General features: G+C 53.7%; 1 protein-coding gene across 13 annotated transcripts in view; it reads left to right on the top strand.

The window, feature by feature from the left end:
- Nucleotides 1–24,750, top strand: part of CUX1 (cut like homeobox 1) — a 376,245-nt gene that overhangs the window by 73,939 nt on the left and 277,556 nt on the right. For 11 of the 13 annotated variants that reach the window (XM_053894158.1, XM_053894157.1, XM_053894156.1 and 8 more), the window contains exon 2: nucleotides 15,259–15,369. In XM_053894158.1, coding sequence (XP_053750133.1) covers nucleotides 15,259–15,369 — 111 coding nt within the window. Of the gene's footprint in view, nucleotides 1–12,699; nucleotides 12,965–15,258; nucleotides 15,370–24,750 lie in introns of those variants that run through there. The other 2 variants (XM_053894152.1, XM_053894159.1) reach the window with 2 other exon arrangements.

Genomic DNA, 24,750 nt, shown 5'->3' with positions numbered 1-24,750 from the left:
CCCCGCTTTAAACCGCAAATGTCTTCTGATAACTAGTAAAATTGGCGAGCAGAGTGATTGAAAACATGTGAGAAGTAACTGGATCTAAGTTTCAAGTAGTACATATTTGAAAAGTTTTCCCCAATGTAAAAGTTACTCTTTAAGAGCCTTAAACTAATAAAAACAAGGAAATTCCATGTTACGGCTGCCACTCGGCCTTTCCATTTTTATTCCAGCAGTCGGATTTGACAGGTCCCACGCCGATTGGCTCCGGGACCCCCGTGAGCATTGAAAGCGCGGGGGTGGGGTCCACGAGCAGGCGTTGGCCGCAGCTGGGCTGGGCAGGTCTCCACCGCTGTTTGATGCTAGGCGAATTCCCTTCTAGTACATCCTATTTTCTCTTCTTGGGGCTGCTTCCTGTATTTACTTTATCCACTGAAGCTGATTCGGGATTAATTTAGAGACAGCTCTGGTTTCTTTCTTTTCCCTTTATCTCGTTGCAGACTTCCCTGGGCAGCTGTCTGCCCCACAGGCTTCCAGGCGGGACATCTCTCACCCTTGGGGACCCTTGTCCCTTGTTCCCGTGGCTTCTTTGCGGAACTGCAGGGCCTGCTCTTACTCAGCCTCTCCTCCTTCCAATCCATCCTTCCTGTGGCCGCCAGAACGGTCTTTCTAAAGACCTGCATTGATCACTAATCGCTTCCGAGAGTCGACAACGCATTGACTCAATGCGGCGTCAGATGCACATGCGGGGCCTCGTTAGGTGCCCCCGGTCTGTTCCTCGATCCACCCCCCCTCCTTTCGTAGTGACCCAGCGAATAATGGGTGACTTTGGCACTCGAGACCCCACTGTCCTTGCCTTTTCTCAAAGCAGATCTGGCAGCAACGAGCTGAGGGCGCTCCGCCTGCCCCCGGCCGACGGAAGGGGAGACCAGCTTCACCTGCTCCACAGTTAAGACCTAATCACGGAACTTTAGAAGAGGAGGGAGCCCTCGAGTTCTTTCCCTCCGTGCCCTTGGGAGCCGGCTGTCCCCGTGTCAGCCCCAAGCCTGTTGCGCCTTTGAGTTTTCTGCTGGAGTGGAAGGAGCAGATTTAGGGGCAGAAAATCGTACCTTTAAAATCTCGATGCATGGCTGTGTGTTCTCGGTCGGGTGACCGAGGTAAGGCCACCGTGGAGGTAAGGCTGGGGCGGCCGTAATGACCGTGTTGTGGGGTCAGTGTGGCGGTTCAGACAACAAGGGATGTAGAACCTGAGTCTGTCCGCTGGAGCTGCGGCTGTTTTTCTTACCTCTGCCCACTCTAGGCCTTCTGGAAACCTCCTTCGCGCCCCCTTCCCCCTCCATGGAGTCTCTTCCCCCACCCCTCAAGGCCACCTCTTGTTGCCTCGCCTGTGACATTGTCCCAGTCCTGCCGACAGGAAGTCCCCTCCCTTCCTGTCCGCTCCCAGGTAGTCTGGATACCGGTCCTGTAGCTCTGCCGTGACAGTAGTCCGGTTGTGTCCCCGGCTCGGAAGCGGTTTGTTGCGCCTTTTGTGCCCGGTCTTTCCCACGAGGGGCTTCCTCTGACGGGTGCATCGTACGTTGACCCAGCGGCTGGGCGGGAGAGCAGCGGTTTCCTGGCACATTCGGCCCGTGTAGTGTCCCCGGGAGCGAAGCCTTTGGTCTCTGCGGCCCTTGTTTGACATAAGTGTGCAAACGTGGTCCGGCTGTCTCTGAAACCGGTCGTCGCCTCTCTTGTGAGGGATCCCCTCGGACCTCCCCTCCCCAGTCCGGGTGTTCGCGGCGCAGCCACATGTGCTGGGCCGTTGGCTTGGTGGCTACGTACAGCTCCTTAAGTGAAATACAGGTGTATAGAAATCCGGTGAAACCCATTAAGCAGACGCTTCGGGGCGGGAGGGTAGCCAGGAGTAAACCAGGAAATCCTCTTTTGTCTCAGCTCTTGTGGAACATCTTGATAAAGTAACTGTGTCGCTGTAGCTTCCAGAATTAGTAGAGTGTACCGAACATAATTGGTTGTTTTCGTTTGCCATCATTGGCGATCTCGATTATCGTTTCGGATCTGTGGCAATACTTCCTTTGTGCTTGCATTAGCTCGCAGCATCGGATGTGAACGCTGGCACGGAAGGACGCTGGCCCTCTGCTGAAACCTCACTGCCTGTGGCCTCCTGCCTGCGATGGAATGGCCTGGGCAGGGAAGTAACCAGAGAGCGTAACCGAGGCCGCTTGGCCCGAGCTCCTTCCTGATGCTGCCCGGGCGATGCCCCGGTGCCTGGGCCCCTGGCTGGTACTGCTGAGAGGGCCCGGTGGGGTGGGGTGGGGTGGGAGGTGCCCTTTTGTAGATCACCCTCTACTGGGAGCTGCCTTTTGCCGCCAAACTAGAACCCTCTGGTCCCCTTCGCCCCTCGACAAGTCACAAGGGACACAACCGATAGAGAACCAAGAACATGCGTTAGAGAAATGTCATTCCTAGGCTGAAATAAGCAGCGTCTGTGCGATTGAAAGGTGACAACACGAGGGGCGCCTGGGTGGCTCAGTCGGTTAGGCATCTGACTTCAGCTCAGGTCATGATCTCACGGTTTGTGAGTTTGAGCCCCGCATCGGGCTCTGTGCTGGCAGCTCAGAGCCTGGAGCCTGCTTCGGATTCTGTGTCTCCCTCTCTTCCTGCCCCTCCCTGCCCCTCTCTCTTTCTCTCAAAAATAAATAAACATTAAAAGAAATTAAAAAAAAAAATGACAGTGCGGTGTGAGGGGTGGAAACCGGTGCCAAGAACCTGAACTTGGAGCAGTCACAGATCAGAACGCCTTGTAATTGGCATTACTTTCCTGCCTCGAGAACCTTTCCCTCGCGCCCCACGTGGCCCTGGGATGAAGAGAGGGCTGTTCGTGCCGGCTCAGAGCTGGGAGGGTATTGGGGGGCCGCGCTGGCTGAGCGAGCTGGATTTGGGTTAAGTATGAGAACCCCCTCACATAGTAGTAGTTGGTCGTAATCCTGTTTCTCAATTGTGTGTTCGATAGTTAGCGCCTTGTAAAGTCTGAGTTAATGCGTCCCTCCAGCTATTTTTCAGAAAGCTCCCCAGGCCAGATGGAGGGCAGCTGAGGGCGGGGGCCGTCATTTCCAGCGCCCAGAGTGGGCAGACTGGGAGCAGCCCCTCTTCCTCCCTGGGCGTCCCGTGCATCTGGCGCAGCTAGAGGTGAAACCCTCGGAGGATTCAAATGGCCCCCCTAACGTCACACTTGCGCTGTGGGCACGGGGAGCCCGCCTGCAGCGTCACCCGTCGGTGCCCAGCACCCAGGTTTCCTGACTGCGGCCAGCAGCACCGGTGCCAGGGGAGAGCGGAGGAATCACGACGTTCACCTTCTCTGCCATGCGAGTGTCGTTCTGCGGGGCCATCTGGCTGGCAGCAGGTCTCCGCCAGTGGCAGGATGTTGTAAACCTTGCTCGCTGAACGTGGCACCGAAAGCCTCGAAAATTAACTGCAGAGATAAAATCAAAGCTGGCTCCGAGGTGACATCCCTGGGCCTGACACAGGCCGTGCCAAGGGAAGCTGGTCTGAGTCGTTGATAGATGCCTGTTACTCGTTCGGTTTCCCCCAGGAGCCACTTCGGCATTCTTTTAACTTTTGCTGATAAATTCCAGGCGAAAAACATTTGGAGAGCTTTTCGGGGTTTTATTTGCTAATTAAAACGTGAGAAGGGAACACAGCTACAGGTGGAGTTCTTGTGCAAGCCACAGCTGTGATTTGGCAAAAAAAAAAAAAAAAAAAACAACCCAACCTGACACTTTCAAAATGAAGTTATTAGCACTTCACCTATAACTGTGATAGCTTTTAACTTTCATGATCTGTCTCTTAAGCTCACCCCCCCCCCCCCCCCGCCCCCGTAGCATTCAAAAAAGGGAGCTAAGTGAGGAAGTTGGAAGATACTTTACCCTTGCAGAGGAGAAAAAGAGCTCCCATTTTTGCGGAACCTTTTTAACTTACAGGAGTTTTTCTCCTCCTTCATGCCATGATGTCTTCCGACAACCCCCGTGAGCCAGGGTAGGTGGGATCTTTTACAGATGAGAAGACCAAGGCTCAGGGTGTCTTGGTGACCTAATTCTTGTAGCCAGGATGGAGCCTGGTCACCAGAAATTTTCCAGCTGCTCGCTCCCTAGACCTCATGGATGCCCCAAGGGATGGGGCTATGTGGGCCAATTGCCCACCGTTTGGGCGACCCGTCTTGGACCGCTTGCAAAATAATTAAGCGAAATGGACTCTCATTCTGCAAATCAAATTCAGCTGATTGCCCGCCAAGCCCAGTCATATATTCCTAATAACCCCCAAAGCGGCTCAGCCCCAGCAAGCACTGGCTGGTTGGCTCCATTCACAGCCTGTGTCTGTGCCGGCAGATGTTTGTGGCCGGGATAGCCCAAACAGAGAGAGCGAGCGAGAGCTGCAGGGCGGCGGACGGCTTTGCCGCCAAGCTCTTTCCCAGGGAAGAGGAAGGGAGCCGTTGCCAGGGTGGCTGGTGCCCTAACAAATTGATTCCTGCCAAACAATAGAAACAAATATTTTCAACAGACAGAAATTTTGGCTCCTAAAGCATTCAAATTAAGGGCTTTATTTCTGAAACAAATACTTTAGGGGAAAAGCGTTTACCAGCATAGATGAGATCGGAGCTATTCCTTCTGGCAGTGGCATCATTATTTTTTGAGATTAAAACATGCTATTCGTGTCCCTGCCTAATTTTGAGCCCGTGACCTTACCCCCTATTTGCTGGAGAATGTCAAGTGCGTTAAGCTGGGACACGGGGAAGGGGTGTCTGCGTGGTTTACTGCTGAGAGCCTCAGCTTCCATGGAGATGGTCTCCCAGGTCTGGGTTCAGAACTTGGCTTGGCCCCTGATCCCTTGGTGGGGTACTTTGGGCCGATCCCCCCCGAACAGCTTATCGTCAGTTTCATCAGTGTGTTAAGTATCAGTCTTATAACAGTTAACAGCATCACCCTCGGACCCTGGAGAGTCATTCTAGACCAGCAGTGTGTGGTAGAACTTCCTGCATTGATGGAATGGTCTTTATCTGTGTCATCAAATATAGTTGGCCACTGGCCCTTGGAGTGTGGCTACTGTAACAGAAACTGAATTTCTAATTTATCTTAAGTGGACATAGCCACATGTGGCTAGTGGCTGTCATTGGGATAGTGCAGTCTCATTCATTCTCCTCAATTAATTGGTCCCTGGGTCCAATTACTTGGTTGACGGGCCAGCCTGCTACAGATCTGCCGGCATCCTGAATGCAGCTGTGGGGGTTTCGGGGCTTCTGTTCTCTCTGACACTCGTCTCCTGTCCTGCAGCCAGAGAGCAGCGGGGCAGTTCCCTTGAACTAGACCACAGCCCCTCCGGGATCAACCTTTGTGGACGTGGACGTTTTAAAATTGTAACAAGTTCTCATTTGGTTTTAGAATACGTCTCCTAATGTGCATTAAGTGTAAGAAGAACGGGAGTCACGGAGTGGAGGGAGCTATTCCCTGGGCATTTGTTAGCAAGGGGGAGTCACAGACGTGCCCTGCCTCGGTCTCCTCATCTGTGACATGGGAGTGGCAAAGCTCCTGTGACTGCTTCTCTTTCAAGTTCATCCCGAGGCCCACGGGTGTGTGTGTGTGTGTGTGTGTGGCCGGGGGATGCCAATAGGTCAGACTTCATTGGCCCTCCCTGGCCCCCAGTGTGGGTCCTGCAGGGGAACACAGAGGAGGCAGAAGACCAGGTATTCAGACAAGGAGGCTCTCGCTTCTCCCCGGGAGAGAAAGCAAACGAGATAATTAGCAAGGACAAGGTGGAGGGGCTACGAGCGGAGGAAGGGTTCTCTGGGCGCCCTGGAGAAGTCCAAGGTGGGAGGGGGTCAGCACTCTGCTGTTCGGTGGAGGCTGCTGGGCAGAGTTTAGTTTTGTTTTGTGATCTAGCCAAAGAGAATGGTAAAGAAGGCTCCTTACGAAACAGACATTAATTTTTGTAGCTCAAAACTGGGCAAGTGTCAGCAATTTCCTATGGTTTGGTCAATATGTAAAGCAGGAGCCTTCTCGTCCCGGTTAAACGCGTCCTGCCCTCTCCCTGCACCGGCCCCGGGCCACGCGGACCTACTGTTTGCCCCACCGGTGCTCCGATCCGTCTGTATTTCATTATGCATCACTGAGACGCCGTCTCTCACGTCTCACTGTTTAAATGAGAGTCTGGCAAGTATTATATGTAGTGCAATGCTTGTGGGATACATCTGGCATTTTTGTCTTTGCATAGTGGGTTTTCAGCAGGGTGAGGAACAACAAAAAACAAGATCTCGGTGCTCTATTGAAATTTCTCAATCCCGAGGAATTCACAAAAGGGCTTGTATAAAAACTCTGTGCTCGTAGCCTTTGTTAGGCCCCTTTATTTATTTTTATTTTCTGAGTCGGTAACGCATTCACTTGGTTCAAAATCGCATTTCCATTTGAAGGTAGATACCGAGGGGGTGCCTGGGTGGCTCAGTCCCCTAAGCGTCCGACTCTTGATCTCAGCTCAGGTCTTGATGTCAGGGTTGTGAGTTTAAGCCCCGTGTGGGGCTCCACAGTGGGCACGGAGCCTGCTTTAACAGTAAAAATAAAAAGCATACACCGAGAAAGCTTGCCCCTGCCATCCCCAGTGGTGGAGTCATTAGATGGAACCGTGACAGGGAGGAAGTCTGTGTTGGAGTAAATCTTTTTACTTGAATTTCCTAGATCAGGAATGAATACCAAGTTGTGTCCCAGAATTGAGAACTGTTGAGTACGTATTAGATGAACAATAGCATCTTTAGAGCGAGAGCAGCACGAGGAAATAATCTTCATACGAGGTGGGGTCAGCTTGAATAGGGAGAGGAGAAGAGGAACTACCATTGTCATCGTCCCGGGCATTTTATCTTATTTAATCCTCATGACAGCCCTGTGAGATGTGTATTCGTGTCCCTGGTTTAGGTTAGAGAGCCCGGCTGGTCGCAGAGCTAACAGGTCCATAGGCACACTGGTCCCCCAATACACCGCCCCGTAGGCACCTCCTCTCTGTCCCTGTCCCTGTCTCTGTCCGGGGTGCGGGGGAGCAGGACCCACTCTCATGGTGGGAAACCCGTGCTGTGAGTACATCACCTGTGCCCTGGGGACCCGGCCAGGAGGCTGCGTCCCCCTCTAAGGTGGGAGAAGACGGCTGGCTGGAATGCGCAGTGTTTTGGATTCAGCCCCCAGCGAGCTAGAAACCTGAACTGTAGGCAGTCCCTTGCCTGTTCACCTGCCCACTTCTTTGTTCCCTGAGTTGAAGAGCCACGGGGTGTGATTAACGCAGAGAGCTCACTTCTCTGTGGCCAGCGTTTACTGAGTCCCTGCTTGGAGCTGGGCTCTGTACTGGGTGCCCTGGGAAGAGCATTCCCTCCCCCGGACCCCTCCTGGGATCTCCTTCTTGGGGGCACGTGGACACAGAGAAGGGGGCACATGCGGGCCCTTCTCATAGGCAGGGGAAGAGCCCCAGCAGCGAACCCCATATCTGCTTTGCTGCTGTCTGATTTCCCCAAAGCACTGTCAGGATGGACTTTCCCACCACTGTTTTCCCGTTCCGCATTCTTAGGAGGGGGCTCAATGAAAGTTGTTTCCTAGGCTGCTAGGAGAGCTTGCTAGGGTGGCTCCAGCAGGGAGGAGTCCCTCGTGGGCAAATGATCCTAATTCTCGTAAAATGGTGCCATTTTAGGGCTCGACCCAGGATCCTTTGAGGCTGAGCAAGAGGGGAGTGTGGGTCTCCTCCAGGCCCCCCACGCCTCCTTTCCCATCCATCTTGCCTTTAAGAAGCTGGCTCTGTCAGCTGACCCCTCCTCCTCCTCCTCCTCAGCCCCCACAGTCTCCTGAACTGTTCTCAAACATTCTCTACCATTCAAGGCCTCAGTGCTCGGGCCAGCCTTTTGCTTGCAGCCTCTCTTTCCGACTAGAAGGAAGCCTTGCAGAGTTGTTAAATTTCTGCCCCCTTCCTGTATATTTTGCTTTTTATTTTTCCTTTCCTTCTTTCTTAAGCTTACCCTTCCATTTAGCAAATATTGACTGCCTACCTGTGATGTGCCCCACTGCCATGTGAAGTGCTGGGAACTCTCCAGTGAGCAGAAGGCGAGCCCTACTGGAGCTTACAGCCCATCGGGAGACGTGCTGATCTCACACACTTGCACGCAAATGCAGCATTGCAGACCCTTTTGCAAACCAGGGTCACTGCCACAGGGCACAGTTCAGGGAGCTGGGCTCATACCTTATAGTCTCTTCCGGAGGGGGGTGGGAGGGGCTGGGGGCTGGGGAAATGGTGTTCAATCGGAGCTCCTCTGACAGTTTGATGGAGGGGAGCAGGGATAGGTCTCCCAAGTGGAGGGAACAGCTGACGCTGAGGGTCTGAGGGAGGGAGGGGACCCAGCCCTCTGGGGACAGTAGAGGAAAGCCAGTGTGCCATGGTCTTATCCGAGGCCCCCTAGGACTGACACGCTCAGATCCCCTCTCCTGCCTCCCCGGGAGGGTGTGTGCTTGTCCTGGCCACCTTTACAGCTCCCCCCAGCTCAGAGAGGTCATTGGTGCTCCCAGGGGATAAAGGGTGCCTGAGTCTTGTGTCCGGGTGCACTCTCGCAGCTCCTGTAGGACTCCAGGATCCCTGCCTTCCTGCCTTTAGGTGTGCTGTTTTCCACCATTCAGTGCCCCCCAGGGTCCCCGCCGGAGGTCTGTCTAACCGGCGGCACGTAGGGCTTCCCGAGCGGGAGTGCTCACCCCCGGCCCCTGGCTGCCACCGCCTGACAGCCCCGTAGCCGCGATTCAGATTTTGGTGGGACTCTCAGTGAATCGGGGATCGTGCGCGGGGAAAGCGATGGGTGAGAACCAAGGGTCTGAAAAGGGCACCCGAGAAACACAGCCTCAGACTCGGTCCTCTGCCGAAACTTACAAAGTAAGTGAAAGCAGGGGCGTTTGCTTCAGGACTTCTGCAAGGTTCTCCTTTAAATACCGTGCATTGTCGGTGCACACACCCACGGACGGAACAAAATGCACTTCCCGCAGCTCCGCGGGGAGCACCACTCTGGGAAACGGGGGGGGGGGGGGGGGGGGGGCAGTCAGCCGGCCTATCCGTCCACCAGAGCCTGCGTCTCATTGTAGGGAAAAACTGACATTTGGAGAGATAAATGCATACTTTTTAGCAGAAGACATTACAGTTAGGTGCTCAAATTCAAAGGGTATAAAGGGGAGAAAGTAAAAGGCCCCCCCTCCTCGTCCTCCTCCCCAGGATACGGGGTGGTACCCATATCTCTTCCAGAGGCGTCTTGTGTACGTATGAGCAAATGAAATGTGTGCACACGTACCTGTCCACTTACGGTGGGTGTCCTGGTTGCTGTTGGTGGACATGTCTGGGGAAGCAGCCTCCGTGCTTCTATTTGAACCCAGTTATTTCCATATTGGCGTGTTCCTCTTGTGTCCCTGCCACCCCTACCCTGGGGGGGCCTGACCAGGCTCCTGGTTCCTCTGAGCCCCTCTTCTTGGTCTCTGACAGCAACCGCCCCCCCACCCGGGTTGTGCCAGGGACTCAGTGAGGGGAAGAGGAGGAGGGGGAGGGTAACGGGGATTGAGCCCATCCCCCCCACAGGCCCCAGCCAAGATGGGCATCTTCTGCGAAAGCTCATAGGTCTTTCTTTCTGGAACTTATATTCTCCCTTTTCTAACCCCTGCTCTCTTTTGGTTCCACTGGCCCAGGCCCTTCTGTCCTGTTGCTTTTCCGTGCCTGCCTGGTTTCCTCCGCTGGACGGTGGGCACCTGGAGGTCAGGGTCGGCTTCTGACTCATCCGTGCATTCTCTGGAGCCCCCGACCTGGTTGGAGACACTGGTGGCAGACTGAGTTCAGGCCTGAGGTCAAGTGCGTGGCTCTTATAGTACAGAAAAACTCCCCTTGATGGAGCACGTCCCGTGCCCCGAACTGAACATGCTTTATCTTAATTCCCTCCAGAGAGGGAATCTCATTGGACCAAAACCACACAGGTTACAGCTGGGATGGAGCCTGGATTCCCGGCCGGGTTGCTCTGAGGCCACTGTCCGAGGTGTCTAAAGCTGTTCCGTGTAGGGGGCTGGGCGGGGGCGGCTGTTGGTGGGCTGGGGCCCTTACCCACTTCCTGTAGTTGTCCAAATGACCCTGTTGCTGGAAATGAAGCAGAAAAAGCCCCGGGACCACCCCATGCAGAGACCGGGGTTGCCTTTCCCTTTTTGTACGGGTCCTCTTGGTTTCACCGATAAAGCCATTTTGGATTCGTATACGTGATCTGCTGTTTGATTAGCTTGACAGGTAAACCCAAAGGAAATACCAGATGAACGAACTTTCACTTAAAGTTACAGACAGTAAGCAGAGAATACTTATTTGCCTTGTGGAGGCAGTTGGCCAGGTATGTTTTCCGGCCACCCCAAGGGTGCTGGGGGAGAGGGCTCACCTCCCTGGGCCCAGGAGGAACAGGGAGCCCAGGAGGGCCTGGCAATGGGACTTTATGAGAGGAGTCTCCCAAAAGCACTGCAGGTACCCCCCCCCCCCCCCCCAGTTCAATACAGACAAACGGCAGGCATACCTACTTCAAATTGATTTCAAATTGATCACTGAGGTTATTAAGACCTGTTTTATTTGGGAAAATTTTCTTTTAAATAGGCTTGTGGTCACATTTTATTTCCTGTGTGTGTTTGTGTGTGTGTGTGTTTTAAGCTTATTTATTTATTTTGAGAGAGAGAGAGAGCGGAGGGAGAGAGAGAGAATCCCAATCAGGCTTCGCACTGTCGGCACAGAGCCCAACGCAGGGCTCGAACTCACAAGCCTTTAGATCATGTCCTGAGCCGAAGTCGGGCGCTCAACCGACCGAGCCACCCAGGCGCCCCTGTTTCTTGTGTTTGATAAATCTTTAATACTCGGTTGAGAGGCTGGAGTTCAGGCAGAGAGAAAGTTAAAAAGTTAGGCACTTTGCCCTTTGAGGATCTGTCAGAAATGGGAGGGAAAGCCTGCCAGAAGTTCTCGCCAGAGGAAGGCAGGACTCCAGGCGTCCACGGCTCTGCGGGAGCCTACCCGCCTTATAGCAGGGGGTGTGCCCGTGCACACGGGGCCTCAGGTTCAAACACTGGGCCTCGTCACCTCCTGGCATCGGCTGCCACACGATGACTTTGAAAGAAAACCGCAGTTTCTGCCTCCAGGTGCCTGTCCTTGTGGGACACTCACCCGGGACGATTTCCACCACTTCCAGCCTAGTTGAAAGTGCCCGGGTGTTCAGAGCCCGCCGGTTTGCCACCAGCCCTGCCAGCTTCCCATGACTTTGGACTTGGGGCTGTCGGCTGTTTCCAGCGGGAGAATATTTCTAAATCGTTTTGAGGGGACGCCCTCCTCTGCCATTCCCTGGGAAAGCTCTGGCCTGGGTGAGCGGCGTTTTCTGTAACTGGCCACCTCCTCCTCGTTCGTAAGCCCGGAGACTGGCCAGTGTGCGACGCGTTGTGCAAGAAACAGCTGTTGTTTTGACAAAGGACATGCTTGCCTCAGTTTTTGAGTTACCGGAGTGAGTCAAGAGCTCATCTATTCCAGGCCTCTGCTGCTGGGCAGGGGGACACGCGGGCCATGAACATGCCTATTGTGGGCCGCACGATGTAAAATATGTTTCTAGAACAATATATGTGTGTATTTTTCACATTAGCAGGATTTAAAAAGTTAACAATACAGTGTTTCGAATTGGGTAATAATGCATGCACATGGCTAGAATAGTCAGAGATACAATTGACCCTTGAACAATGGGGGGATTAGGGGTGCTGACCCCCGGCTGGTCAAAAATCCACATTCAACGTTTGACTCCCCCTGAACCTTAACTACTCAGAGCCTACTGTTGACTGGAAGCCTGGCCTATAACATAAATAGTCGATTAACTCGTACTTTGTATGCCCTACGTATCATATACCATATTCCTACAATAAAGGGAAAAGAAAACGTTCCGAAGAAAATCATAAGGAAGGGAAAATACATTTACGGTACTGTGCTATAAAAAAACCCCCGCGTCTAAGCGGTCCGTGCAGTTCAAACCCATGTTCTTCGAGGGTCGGCTGGACACTGAAGGGAAGGTTCCGCCTCCCCCCTCCCCCTCTCCCCCCAGCGCCTTCTCAGAGCCAAGCAGTTACAAGTGTCTTTTGTATCATTCTGGAGACAATCAAAGCTTATGCAAGCATATGTATAGATACTCTTTTAAACAATCCTGGCATTGTTCTTGCACTTTGCTCTTTTTGCTTAAATATATCTCGAAGATCAGCCCGTCTCCTAGCACATGTAGGACTTTTTCTTACCATTGCAGAATGATCCTTGAGTGGATATGCCAACACGCTCTCGTTGGACACTGGTTGATTCCCAGGTGTGGGTTTTTGGTTTTTGTTTTCTCTTGGCGAGTTTTGAGTGCCTTTCAGGTGTGGGGACCCTCCATGCTCTTTTGTACACGTGACCAGTGACTCCGGGACTGAGGGTTCTGTCTTTTAGGCCCCCACCGCCACCTCCCGTCAACACATTAAATTCCCTTGTTAATGTGTCATTGTATTTGACACTTTGAGCATAGGCGGGCCGGGTAGATAATAAAACAGTATTTGGCTTATGTTTAATAGCCGTCTCTTCTCTGCGTCGTCCCAACAACCGTACAAAGCCTCCGTGTCCTTCAGAAGGCCTCGTGGTGGTTTTGTAAGGGGCCTGGTCAAAGATCGCGAGCCCTAAGTCTGACCAACCAGACCCCGGGGCCAGGCAAGCCCAGCCTGTCCTCCTTGGCGGTGCTGGTCGGTTTCCGTGCTGGCGGGCCGAGGCACGGTATTAAATCTGGAGACCCGCGTTCGTTTCTCATGTGGACCTGCGTATGTCTGCACGCGTGGGGAAGGGAGTGTGGCGGCCCCCAGGGGGGTCCCCGACTGCCAGCAGTACGTCACCCCAGGCTCACTGGCCCTATGGCCCTGTGACAAAGGTGGGTTCGCTGCCTTGTATCAAGGGTCCTGTCTCAGACTCAGCCCTCCTTGGTGGGGTTTTCTGATGGATGTGCCCATGGATCTCGTGGGCTGGGTCGGACTTCAGCGTGTGGGGCATGCGGGGACCCGAGGGGACCGTGCGGTCTGTCACGTCTTCCGCAGCATTGCCCCACTGTCCCCACGCTCGTCCCTCTAGGTGGGAAGGTGGGGGTCAGGGCTGGGACCGCAGTCCCCTCTGTGCCCCCCACCGTCCAGCCGTTATGGCCGATTGGGTGACAGCCCCCCCCCCGCCCTGGAATTTAGGTCCTCGTTGGAAGCAGTCAGTGCCCAAGTTTTCTGCATCTGCGGGCGATTAGAACAAAACATCAACTCTACTTTTTCTGTCATGTTTCAATATTGGCGTTTCTCCCCACTTCTTGAAGCCTCCTTTTATAACTTCTGCTCCTGCTGCTTAAATATAGCCGTCTAAGTCCTCCTCCTTACCAGATTGTTTATATTTTTGAAAAGCCTTCTGCTTATCTGCGATTGCTCTCTCTTCTCCGTCTCCATCCCCGCATCACCACATTCGTTTCGGTTGCTCTTTTTTCCCTGCCTTCACTCGACTGGGATGTGTTTCAAATGTGGTCTATCAAAATGTGCAGTGTTTCCCTCTTTTCTGCAGTAGCTTTGACATCTGTTCTTGAATTCTAGCCCATGTTATTCTTTTGGACTTGTTTGCTCAAGATTTGCTGTAATGCCAGAAACACGACAGGGGAGAGAGAGTGCGGTGGGGAGTGTCTCCCCCTCCCCACCCCCCACCCCCCCAGTAAAAACCGTCTTATGATTTCCAAGTCGACACCACGCTGGATGTGGCTCCAGCGCCCTGTCGTCCTCTCTGGCAGTGGCCCGCCCCATACTGTACGAGTGAAGTGCCCCTCAGGAGGCCCCACCAAACTCCTCGGGTTACTTCCGCCACAAAGGGAAGCAGGTGAAACCTCATAGGGGCGGGGGTGGGGGAGGGGGAGACTCACGTGCTTCCCGGATGTCTGTGGAAGGATCTCTGTGTCTGATTTGCCTCGCTTTTCAGTCCTCAATTGGGTCCTTGCCCTGCTGGGCCCCAGGGGATGGGGCATACCACGGAGAAGCCATGCGCAACAGCCACATCGGATCCTAAGCAGAAGATGCCAGTGTGTGTCTTTAGTAACTGAGGCCGCTGCGCAAGAAAATGGGCCTCTTGGTGGCTACGGCAGCGTGTCCTTGTGCCCCTGCTGTCGGCTCGGGACACCACCCTGGGCCCATCTGCTGCAGGCTTGTTTGAAACGGATCCCGTTGGCAGCTCCTCCCAGAATTTCCGAGGCCAGGGCACAGGTTCTCTGATGCTCTGAGCGTTATTTTGTCGTGTGAGCCCAGGTCCTCTTACAGGGTACCCGGCCCTGGTGGCTCTCAGAGTTTCAATGCAAGAACGGTAGCTTGAGAATAGCTGTTGTTACCAGGTGCCCCATTCCCAAAGTTGACTGCATCCTGCAAATCGTTATTCTTGGAATTTGCCCCGTAAAGGTCCCTCCTGAAAACTAGTCACAGGTTATGGGCATGATAACCTCACCTCTCTGAAACCCACAATAGGTACTGTTAAATGAAAGCAGACCCAGTTATCAGCACACGAGCCCCCAGGCCCACACTGTTGAAGACAGACGAATAGCACGCCCCAGCGAGAAGCCCAGAGTAAAGCAGAGTCATCAGGGCACAGAGACTCGGCAGGAGGGAAAGCTTGCCGAAAACAGAAACCAGGAGCGCCTGGGTGGCTCAGTGGGTTACGCGTCCATCTCTTGATTTCGGCTCAGGTTGTGATCTCGCAGTTCATGGGTGCGAGTCCCGCGTCTGGCCCTGTGCTGACAGTGTGGAACTTGCTTGGGATTCGCACTCCTAGCCCCTCCCCAGCTCACGCTCTCTTTCTCTCTCTCCAAATAAAAATAAGTATGTTAGACGGCATCAGGGCATTGGGCTGACACTGGCTTTAGCAAAGAAAAACGTGTCTGCGTGTTCTGTCCCCGAAGCAGTCATTTGTGAGGTGCGTGTGGACCCACGGCACATCGAGCCGGGGGAGCGTGGTGTTCTGGGACGTGCGCACGGGGCGATGGCAACTGCCCGAGTGTGCCCACTCCCCTCTGCGGCCCCAGCCCCTCCTCTGCCCGGGAGGTGGTAACGCCCAGAGCCATGGGGGGCCTCTCCCGGGTTCTGGTCGAATGCAGATACGATCCCCTCTGGTACGAAGCAGCAGTGACAACCTTGTCTTCCTTTGTGTCTCTCTCGACAGAGGGAACTCGATGCCACCGCAACAGTACTGGCGAACCGGCAAGATGAAAGCGAGCAGTCCAGAAAGCGGCTTATCGAGCAGAGCCGAGAGTTCAAGAAGAACACTCCAGAGGTGAGGCCGCAGGACCGTCCAGGTGTCTTTGAGAGGGGTCTCTCTGCCCTCGGACATATTCAGAAGCTGTGTTTGTAAGCATTTCGCCCCCAGCAGACTGCGTGCCTCGCGGCGGGCCGGGGGCCCTCGGGCGTCGGTCGGTTGTCGGAACGCAGGAGAGCGCGAGCTCATTCCAGATGCGCCTGCTGACCCACTTGGGTGTGCGAGAGCACGTGGCCGGCTGCGTGGCCCATTCGGGGCTCCGGCCCCCACGCTCCGTGCCCACGCCTGTTAGCACGTGACCCCGAGTCCTTGCGGGAGCCCCGAGCACGAGGGCGTAGCGGGAGGGGGTGCAGGGGGTCCTCAGAGGGCCCCTTCCCTGATTCCCTGTCTGAGGCTGCACACTTCTGAGGACGCGATGTGCCGATCCTTCTTGTCGAACAGACATTTAGTCCGGTAGGGCCTGTTAAACGCCTCTGTTTCCTGAAATACGCTTTAAAGGGCACTGGAAATGTGCTCCTCGTGGGCTCCTCTTTTTTTCTTGTAAGTACACGTTTGAAAGGCCGTGTTCAGAGGGCCTCAGGCGGCATTTTCCCAGTCTGTTTTCGAGGCCCCTGGTTCCCCCGGTCCCTGTCCAAGGGTTTGTAAGAAACGAAAAGCAAGGAGGGTTTTAGAGACCATTGGACAGACGTGGGAATTGCTTTCCGGGAGCTTCTGCCAGGCTGGCCCACGATGGTTCTCGGGCCGCGGGCTCTCGCCCCAGCCTCCTGCACCCTCCCGTCAGGCGAGAGCGGACTGCCCACGTTCTTCCGTGCAGGACAAAGGATCAGGTCTGGAAGGAAAGCTGCTTTCTGGGAGGCATGCCCCAGACTTTGATAATATTCCTGAAAAATGATGCGTGATTGGAACTGTCAAGGGCAGACCCGTGTCAAGTGTACCGTCTAGCTTGCTGCTTGAGGGGGTGTGCTATTGTGAGTCATTTTGGGAAACAAATCATTAACCCTCCGTTTTCAGAATAAATATTTGGGGAGAAAACACGATAGCCCAGCGGGAAGAAAGGAGGCTTTAGGGGCAGACCCACCTAAGGGCTTTAAGTTTTAGATGCACTGCTTGCCCTCACCCCCTCCCTTAAACGTGGATCTTCCCGTCCTATCCAAGCACAGGTGCACATTGTAGAGATTCGGGCCTGGTTACCCCTTCCATGTGGTATCGGGGATCCGCTCTGCTCTGTGTTGAGTAAAGACAGGATCCAGGACGGCCTTCCTCTAATTACTTTCCTTCTCTAAGGCCACTTCAGAGCAGGCCTTCCTGGAGGGTCTCACTGTGGGGTTTCCCGAGCTCTCATCCTTGTCCTTGACTCCTGTTTTCCCCTGGCCGGCGCCCTTCACATCTGTCCCTCGAGCCACCCTTCGTACCGTTCCCGTAGTGAGCTGTCATCCTCTGCCCTGTGTTCTTACTGCCCTTCCCTTGGTGACCATTTTCCTTGGAAAATCTAAAACAGAAGGTCAAGGTCATCCTTCCGAGGCAGCAGACAATTCAGTAAACATAATCTGTCCCATGGTCGGTACTATGAAGGGCAGCAGAGACCCGGATTCCTGGATGTTCCGAGTCCCAGGCTCCCATCAGCTGTGGGGGCGGGGGCCCGCCGAGGGGGTGCGTTCCCCTCCGGCCACTGAGGGTACGGCCCCTCCCCTGACATGGAAATGGGAGACCAGCTCACACAGCTTGAAGAGCCCTCCCCCTCCGAAACACGTAGCATTTTATCTCCTAATCTCAGTCACTGGAAGAGGCTTGGGGGAGAAGCAGTGTGGTTCATAAATGCCATTTGGAGCATTTCTTTCCAGAGCACAGTTTTAGACCCTGTCTTCCGTGGAGAAGAGGGGCCCAGAAACACCTGGAAGGGGACGGAAGGTTTCTGTGCTGCTCGCTCCTGGCCTCTGCCAGCTGGTCCAGGCTAGTGCTCACTCAGGCTACTCTTGCTGCAATGAGAAGAGTCTCGCTGCAACAGGAATTTTCAGGAAGCCGGGAAGGGTGACGCCCCCTGCGGCTCCCGCCCCTTCCCTCGGCTCTTTCTATCCCAGGACCGTCCACGACATCTGTGTGGGGTCCCTGTGGGAACCCTGAGGCGAGAACCGATAGGGGAGATAGGTTCACTGATGCCACCAGCCGGCCAGAATCCCGTGTAAATAGTGAAGCCACGTGAGGCCAGCACGGGGGTGGGGGCGTAGCTATAGCCAAGTCCTCCGGGGTTCGTGGAGGGGGAGGGTACACGCGTGTGGGGGTCTGGTGGCACGTGTCGGGACTCTAGTGAGTGCGGGGCCTGGGGTCCACAGGGGATATTGGATTGTCTGTTTGGGGTCACAGTGCAGAGGGGCCCCCCACGGTTTTCCAACATCGGTCCCCTCTTGTGACTACACTGCTGGACGGATCGTTCAGCAACGGAGGGAATCAATTCACACTTAACCGTCGAGGAAACTCTTTGAGAGATTGGACATAAAAGTGAAGGTTGCTTAGAACTTGTTCTCGGGGGTTAAAAAAAAAAAAATTGGCTCATTGGCCGGAGAGGCGTCTTCCTTAGGGGGACACAGACCAGGATCTCCACACCTCAGAAAGTTGGCCGAGTGAGGACGAGGCCCTCGTTCCAGGGCGGGTGGCCAGCGCTGTGACTGGTTTGCACCTGGTGTGCTGACTGCTGATGAGCACGCGGGAGTCCCCCCTCTGTGTTCTGGGGAAGAAGATAATGCGCTCCTAGCGTCCGTCGAATGTTTAGTGAATCTACTGTGCAGGACGAGGGCACCAGAGAAAAGTCAGAGGCGAGCGTGCTGGTCTCCCAACAGGGAGTTTCTGTTTTCCAACCTGGCCCTGCCCACGGGTAGCTGGGGAAGCTCAAGTCCAGAGGGAAAGGGGGGCTGTGCGGGAGGCCTCAGAGCCAGCGGGCAGGTCCTTCCACACGGGATGAGCCCCGGGAGCACAGAGTGGCAGGTGCCGCGGTGGCCAGAGCCCTGGAGGTTTTTCGTGGATGGTGCATTTTTTCTTTTAAGTTTCCATTTTGTGTCATTAGATTAATCCCTTCACGGTCAGTTGATATTACCGCTTACATCTTTTTAACCCCCAAATTGTGGTCAATTTGAAGATGGTTGCAATTACTCCAAAAAAAAGTGGTAGACATTGTTCTGATTCAAAACAAACAGAAAAAGCCCCTTTCGAAGAAAAATGGTTTTTAATTTTAATTTTGGAATGAAACATCCCTTCCCTATTGGATTAATAATTGATTAGGTGAACATAAAAGACTGGGGGGATATTTCTATATCCTGTCACTTTCCGTGTCACCTCCGGTGGCTCACTGCCTCGTGGCACTGGTGAATTACTTCACCTCCCAGAGCCTCAGCGTTGTCACCTGTCAAAAGTGTGATGATAGGGCCCAGCTCACAGGGGTTGCTGTGTGTGTGTGTGTGTGTGTATGCATGCATATGTTGTGTATTTGTGTGTGTGTGTGAGCGTGTGGAGGGCGCCACACAAGCCTGGAACCTCGAGTCCAGGGCGTGTTTGTTACCAGTATGAGCTTGGGACATAGAGTACGGAGCACATTAGATGTAGTTGATATCTGCTTCTCAAAGCCAGCTCAGGGAACTTGAAAAAAAAAAAAAGACACAACAAGGGGGCTCCTGGGGGGCTCAGTCTGTTGAGCATCCGCCTCTTGATTTCAGCCCAGGTCATGATCTCATGGTTCATGGGATTGAGCCCTGAGTGGGGCTCTGTGCTGACAGCATGGAGCCTGCTTGGGATGCTCTCTCCCTCTCTCTCTGCCCCTCCCCTGCTCGTGTGAGCATTTTCTCTCTCTTTCTCTGTGTCTCTCTAAATAAATAAATAAACATTAAAAAAAAAAAAACCCACAACAAATGCAGGTAGTTTCAGCTCGTAGTATTTCAGAAGTTGGTTTGTGGTGACAGGTAATCATTTTGCAAATATTTTTGGAACACCTTCCATGTGCCAGATGGTTCCGCCCTGAGGATACAACCCTATCCTTGTTCTTAAAGAGTTCCTTATCTTTCTTACCAGCAAGTTGAACATCTTGATCTGGCATGTTAAGTGCTAAGATGTTATAATTGGAATCTTCTGAATGTAGACTTCCCCCCCAGAAACACTCTTCTATCCGTGGTAAAGGTCTCAGCCCCATGTGCCTCAGTAACCCTTGTTGTAGGTCAACAGGGCCCCTGTTGGGCCTTGGTTCTCAGTCTCTGAACCACCGGTGGGTGTTAAGGACCTCCTTCCTCCCCTGAGAAATGCACGCGCTTGCATAGTTTCTCTTGGACCCGCTGGAGCTCACCCGGAAGCCCCTGGCCTAGAACACAGTCCCCGAGATGCACATCTGCAGCCTCAGTGTGCCACATCTGGAGGGCACTGGGGGTAGGGGTGGGAGACAGGAGGAGGGTGGTGAAGGGGGAGGTTAGGCTGGTGACAGTATGTGCAGGAAGGGCGGTGGTGGCTTTCTCGAAGATTGTATGCCACAAAGTGCTCGCCTTCTGCTTCGCTCTTGCCCTGATCAGAGATCCCAGGTACAGGCCGGGATGACCTTTGAGGCCTCGGATGGCATTCGCGTCAGTGAAGCCGACTGCGGACTGGGTCAGCAGGGACGTGGAAGCACGTGGGCACTGCCCACAACTGGCCCCGGGAGGCCGGGCCCGCTCCGCACTCCTGGAAACAGAGTCATTTCTGGAAAGTCTGGGACAGCGCTAGGGTTTCACGATTCCACTCAGGGATTCCTTTTTCTTGTTCTCCCATCAGTTAAGTTTTCCACTACTTGGCCAGGCGGTGACGTGAGCCCAGGCGGTGTGGCCACTGAGTCCGTGCTCTTGACTGCCGGGCTCTGAGGCTGAGTGAGTCGCAGGCCCTTCCAGGGAGGTCCCGGGGCGCCTGCAGGGGGACAGCAGGCCCAGCTCACCGCCATGCTATTTGGATGGAACGCTCGACTCTCAGAAGAAAGGTCCTCAGTGTCAGACTCGATTCCACAAAGAGCATGGGCTTTGTTTTGTTCTGTTCCTGCTCTTTTCAGTGAGGGAGGAACCATCCTTCGTGGGGGGCGGGGAGGGGAAGCAGGGAGCAGGGGCGCAGCAATTTCATCACAGAACCACCCTCAGAACTCATTTCTGCCCTGTCTGTGTCCAGCTGCTACCCCGGAGTCGGTCTTAGGCACTTGTCTGCCCAACTTGGCCAGGTTGGTTCACGTTTCCTATAAAAGGGGCCATGTCAACTGGGGCTGCCGTTTAGGGACTCTTGATGGTCATTTTTGTCCCGACGTACTTGTACCTCGACATGTCTTGCCCTCGAGAGCGTTAATCGTCGTGAAACCCGGCCCACGGCGGTCATCGTCGGGGTGGTAGTTTTCCGTGTCCCTCCTGCCCGAGTGCCATGGCGTGTCTTCTCCTGTCACGGCCCTGACTGTCATGGGCACAGCTGCCTGGGGTCAACACCGGGACTGACCGCCCCTCCCTCACTCGCCATCCACGCTGGAAGGTGGCCCTGGGCCCGATGCCAGCCGCACACCCGGCTCCCTGACAGGGAACATTCTCTTCAAGGCTGACCTGACCGCCTGCTCGCTGGCATTCATTTCCTGAGTGGCAGAATCTTGGTTCGCCCCTTCTTGGTTCGCTGCTCTGAATTTTTCATTCTTGGGAAACTGTTACCAAAAGTCAGGAGTCATCTTGGGGTACCACCTGGAAAGGAAACTCGTGCTGTCCCTCCGTACAACCGTAACTAGGGCTGTGGATCCCTTCCCACCTCCGGCAGGGGGGACCCAGGGGGGCCCAGGAGGGGACACCTTCTTCAGGAAAGCCACAGCCATCTAGTTGTTGATCAGGACGCACCCTCGGGATGAAATGAGAAAGCGTGTGCCCCAGCGTCGTGTCCCTCACACGCAGGTCACCCAGTCCCCTGTTGCCGAGGTGAGGACGACACTGCCAACTCTGTGAGTCCTTCCGTGCTCCCCGTGAGAGGAGGAGCCAGCAGGCCGGGGGATGGGGGGAGTAATATATAGTCGTGGCCCAGGCCCAAATGCATTTAGTCACTGCCTCTACAGCCTTTATATAGACACTGCGGGGAGTGACTCAGCCTGGAAAAAGAGAGTCACTTAAAAATAAAGTTGCAACTCAAATGGACACGTCCTGCACGGGCCGCCTGGAGCCCGCGTGGCCGGGTCTCGGTGAGCAGCGGGGGCGTCCGTGCCCTGCGTGGTGCTGGAGGGGTGCCGGGCGCTTCCGGCATCACTTACTGCATCGTGGAGTCGGGGTGGGGGTGGGGGGGGCTCACACGTGACCCCCTGTGCCTCTTAAACTCTAAAGCGGTGCGGAGACGTTATTAGCAGCTACTGGGAACGTTTGTGTTGAGTAGCGAGCGAATTCTCCACTCTTCGTCTTCTACAAACGGACGGAGTCCGGAGGCCGTGCGGCTCTTCAGTGACCACTCAGCTTTTGTTTCGTGCTTCTGTCCTCGTAAGAATCTACAACCGATGCACGCAAAAGGCCTGAAACACCGGCATACGTTTCCTCGTCTCGTCGGACGTGGGAGCGGTGGGTTTATTGAAGACCCACAGTGCCGATTGACAGACTGGTTTTCACAGAGCTGGGCGGACGAGACATGCCCCTCAGTGATGGGGGAGGAGGCTTACAAGCCTAGCAGGCCAGGGAGGCAGGCTGGGCACCAGCTGGACAACCCCCCGCCGCCGACACACTTCTCATGTTGGGGGTCCAGGAACCTGCAGCAGCTCTGGTAGAATGACTCTCTCCTGCTTCTTTTTTTTTTTTCTTAAGTAGGCTTCATGCCTGGCACAGAACCCAATGTGGGGCTTGAACTCACGACCGTGAATTGCAGACCTGAGTTGAGATCAAGAGTTGGACACTTAACTGACTAAGCCACCTAGGCGCCCCTCTCTCACTTTTTTTTTTTTTTTTTTTTTTAGTATTTATTTATTTATTTTTTTTTTTGAGAGAGAGACAGAGACAGAGTGCGGGGGGGGGGGGGGCCGGGGGTGCAGAGAGAGGGGGAGACAGAGCGCAAGCAGGGAAGGGACAGAGAGAGAGGGAGACACAGAATCCGAAGCAGGCTCCAGGCTCTGAGCTGTCAGCACAGAGCCCGACGCTGGGCTCGAACCTCCCCAGCCATGAGATCAGGACCTGAGCCGAAGTCGGAAGCTTAATTGACTGAGCCACCCAGGCCCCGCCCCCCGCCCCACTTCTGATGGGCAAGGCCTTTGTTTTGAGCCATGCACTTTGGATACAATGAGCACTTGATGACAACCATAGCACGAAAAAGCCTTACCATATTTATAGCATTTGCTTCGGAAATCTTTCCTTTACAAAAGAGAATTCTTAAAAATGCAAATTACCCTGCAAGATTCATTTCTCAGACAGGCAGCTAGTAAAATTTTATTTGATGCTTCAGTTTTATTATTATTTTTTTGTGTATAGAACTTTTTAAAAAAGGAATTCAAGAAACGCCTTTCCTTGGCAGTTCTTCAAAATGTTAAACATAGCGTCACCCTGCGACCCACCCTTTCTACCTCTAGGTGTGTGTATGTATTCAAAAGAATGGAGAACAGGTCCACCCAAAAACTTGCACACGAATGCTCACAGCAGCATAATTCAAAAGAGCCAAAAAGTAGCAGCAACCCCAATGTCCCCCGAGGGATGAGTTGATAAACAAAGTGTGGCCTGTCCATACAAAGGAACGTTATTCAGCTGTCAACAGGGATGAAGCAGTGACATCTGCTCCAAGAGGGATGAACTTGGAAAACATTACACAGAGTAAAAGAAGCCAGACACGAAATGCCTCCTGATCCCGTGTCTATAAAATGTCAAGAAGAGGCAAAGCCAAAGAGGCAGAAAGTGGAGAAGTGGCCCGGGGGGGGGGGGGGGGGGGGCGGGGAGGGGGTGTGTGTGACTAATAACACAAGGTTTCTTTCTGGGATGGTGGAAATGTTCGGGCATTGGCTAGTGGTAGCAGTGGCACAACTTTAGGACAATGTCAGACACGACTGAACTGCACACGTTAAAAGGGTAAACTTTGCGGTATGTGACTTTTCTCTCAATTTAACTTTGTTTTGTTAATGCCGCTCTTTGTGGGGGTAGGAAATTATTCATTTGTTCTCTCTGATACTCCATAGAACCCCCCCCCCCCCAGAAGTATCGGGTGAATTTTTCCTTTCGGCGGTAACGACTTGGTTCCTAAAGGGCCACTCCAGTATCTGGCAAAATGATAAAGCTCAAATAATAAACTTGGACGTTTAATCATTCTAGAATCACCCACCGTTAAGGTATCATAAGACTTTAACTAGGAAAAGTTTAAAGATTAAAAGTGAGATTTTTAACTGTTACCAATTAAACTCTTTAAGCCAGTGTATCAACCCAAGAGGTTATTTCCTCGTTTCTTTGGGGTCCCTCAGAGAGAAAACCTGCCCTCGAGCTAGATGGAGTAACGGGTGCAAATCGCACCGAATTCAGCCCCGGTCAGTAAATGGCTGGTGGCTCTATTTCCTCCCTGCGTCCCTGCCAGATCCTGCAGCAGACCCCAAGCCACTGGGGAGGCCCGGAGCAGAGGAGTTAGCTTGAGCACAGACCGTTTGAGAGAGAATCCAGTGCTAGCTAGCTCCATCGCTCATTTGCATGTTGATCTCAGTAGCATCGGGACAGAAACTTCAGCTTCTTCTTCTGCAGAAATATATCATGCATCCTTCAAGGGGTCATGTGAGAAGTGTGTGAGATTCCTTGAAGGTAAATGTCCAGCCCCACACCAGGAGTGGAGCAGATATTCGGGTCAGGTGATCTTGACCAAGGTCACTGAGCATTCTGAGATTCGGACCCATATATATATATGGAACTAATCAGGTCCCGGTTACTAGGTAGGTGAAATGAATTCAGGTAAACAGAGCATATAGTAGGTGCTCAGTAAACATTTCTGTGCTGTGTTCTTTTCTCCCTCGCTCCCTTCTACAAGTAGTTCTGAGCCCTTGCCAGGAGCCAGGGGCAATCTGAGGTTCAGGGAGACAGCAGGCACTGAGAGAAGGTTCCAGCTCTCCTAGGGGGCAGGCAGACAGTGGCCAAGTAAACACAGCAAGCACCTGGCACGCAGGGTACCTAAAGGTGGTGGTCAGAACTGAAACAGGACACTAAGGTAGCAGGTGAGTATGGATGGGGTGAGGGTTCTTCAGAGAGTTCAGGCAGCTTTTTGAATCAAAGATGGACAATGGCCCTTTGTATCTCCCCACAGAGGATGAACTTGGGCAAGTTGTTAGTGGTGGTGGTGGGGGGGGGTCTCTCAAGTTCCTTTTAGGTCAAAGCCTGGTCATCTTTGTTTATTCCTGATACTCACTTACTTTCCAACCACAGATTCGGTCCCTCTAATTTCTGA

Source organism: Panthera pardus, unplaced genomic scaffold (assembly GCF_024362965.1).
Source record: "Panthera pardus isolate Hobbes unplaced genomic scaffold, ASM2436296v1 HiC_scaffold_4, whole genome shotgun sequence".
NCBI classification, from domain to species: domain Eukaryota; kingdom Metazoa; phylum Chordata; class Mammalia; order Carnivora; family Felidae; genus Panthera; species Panthera pardus.
This window is presented reverse-complemented; position numbering and strand designations above follow the sequence as displayed.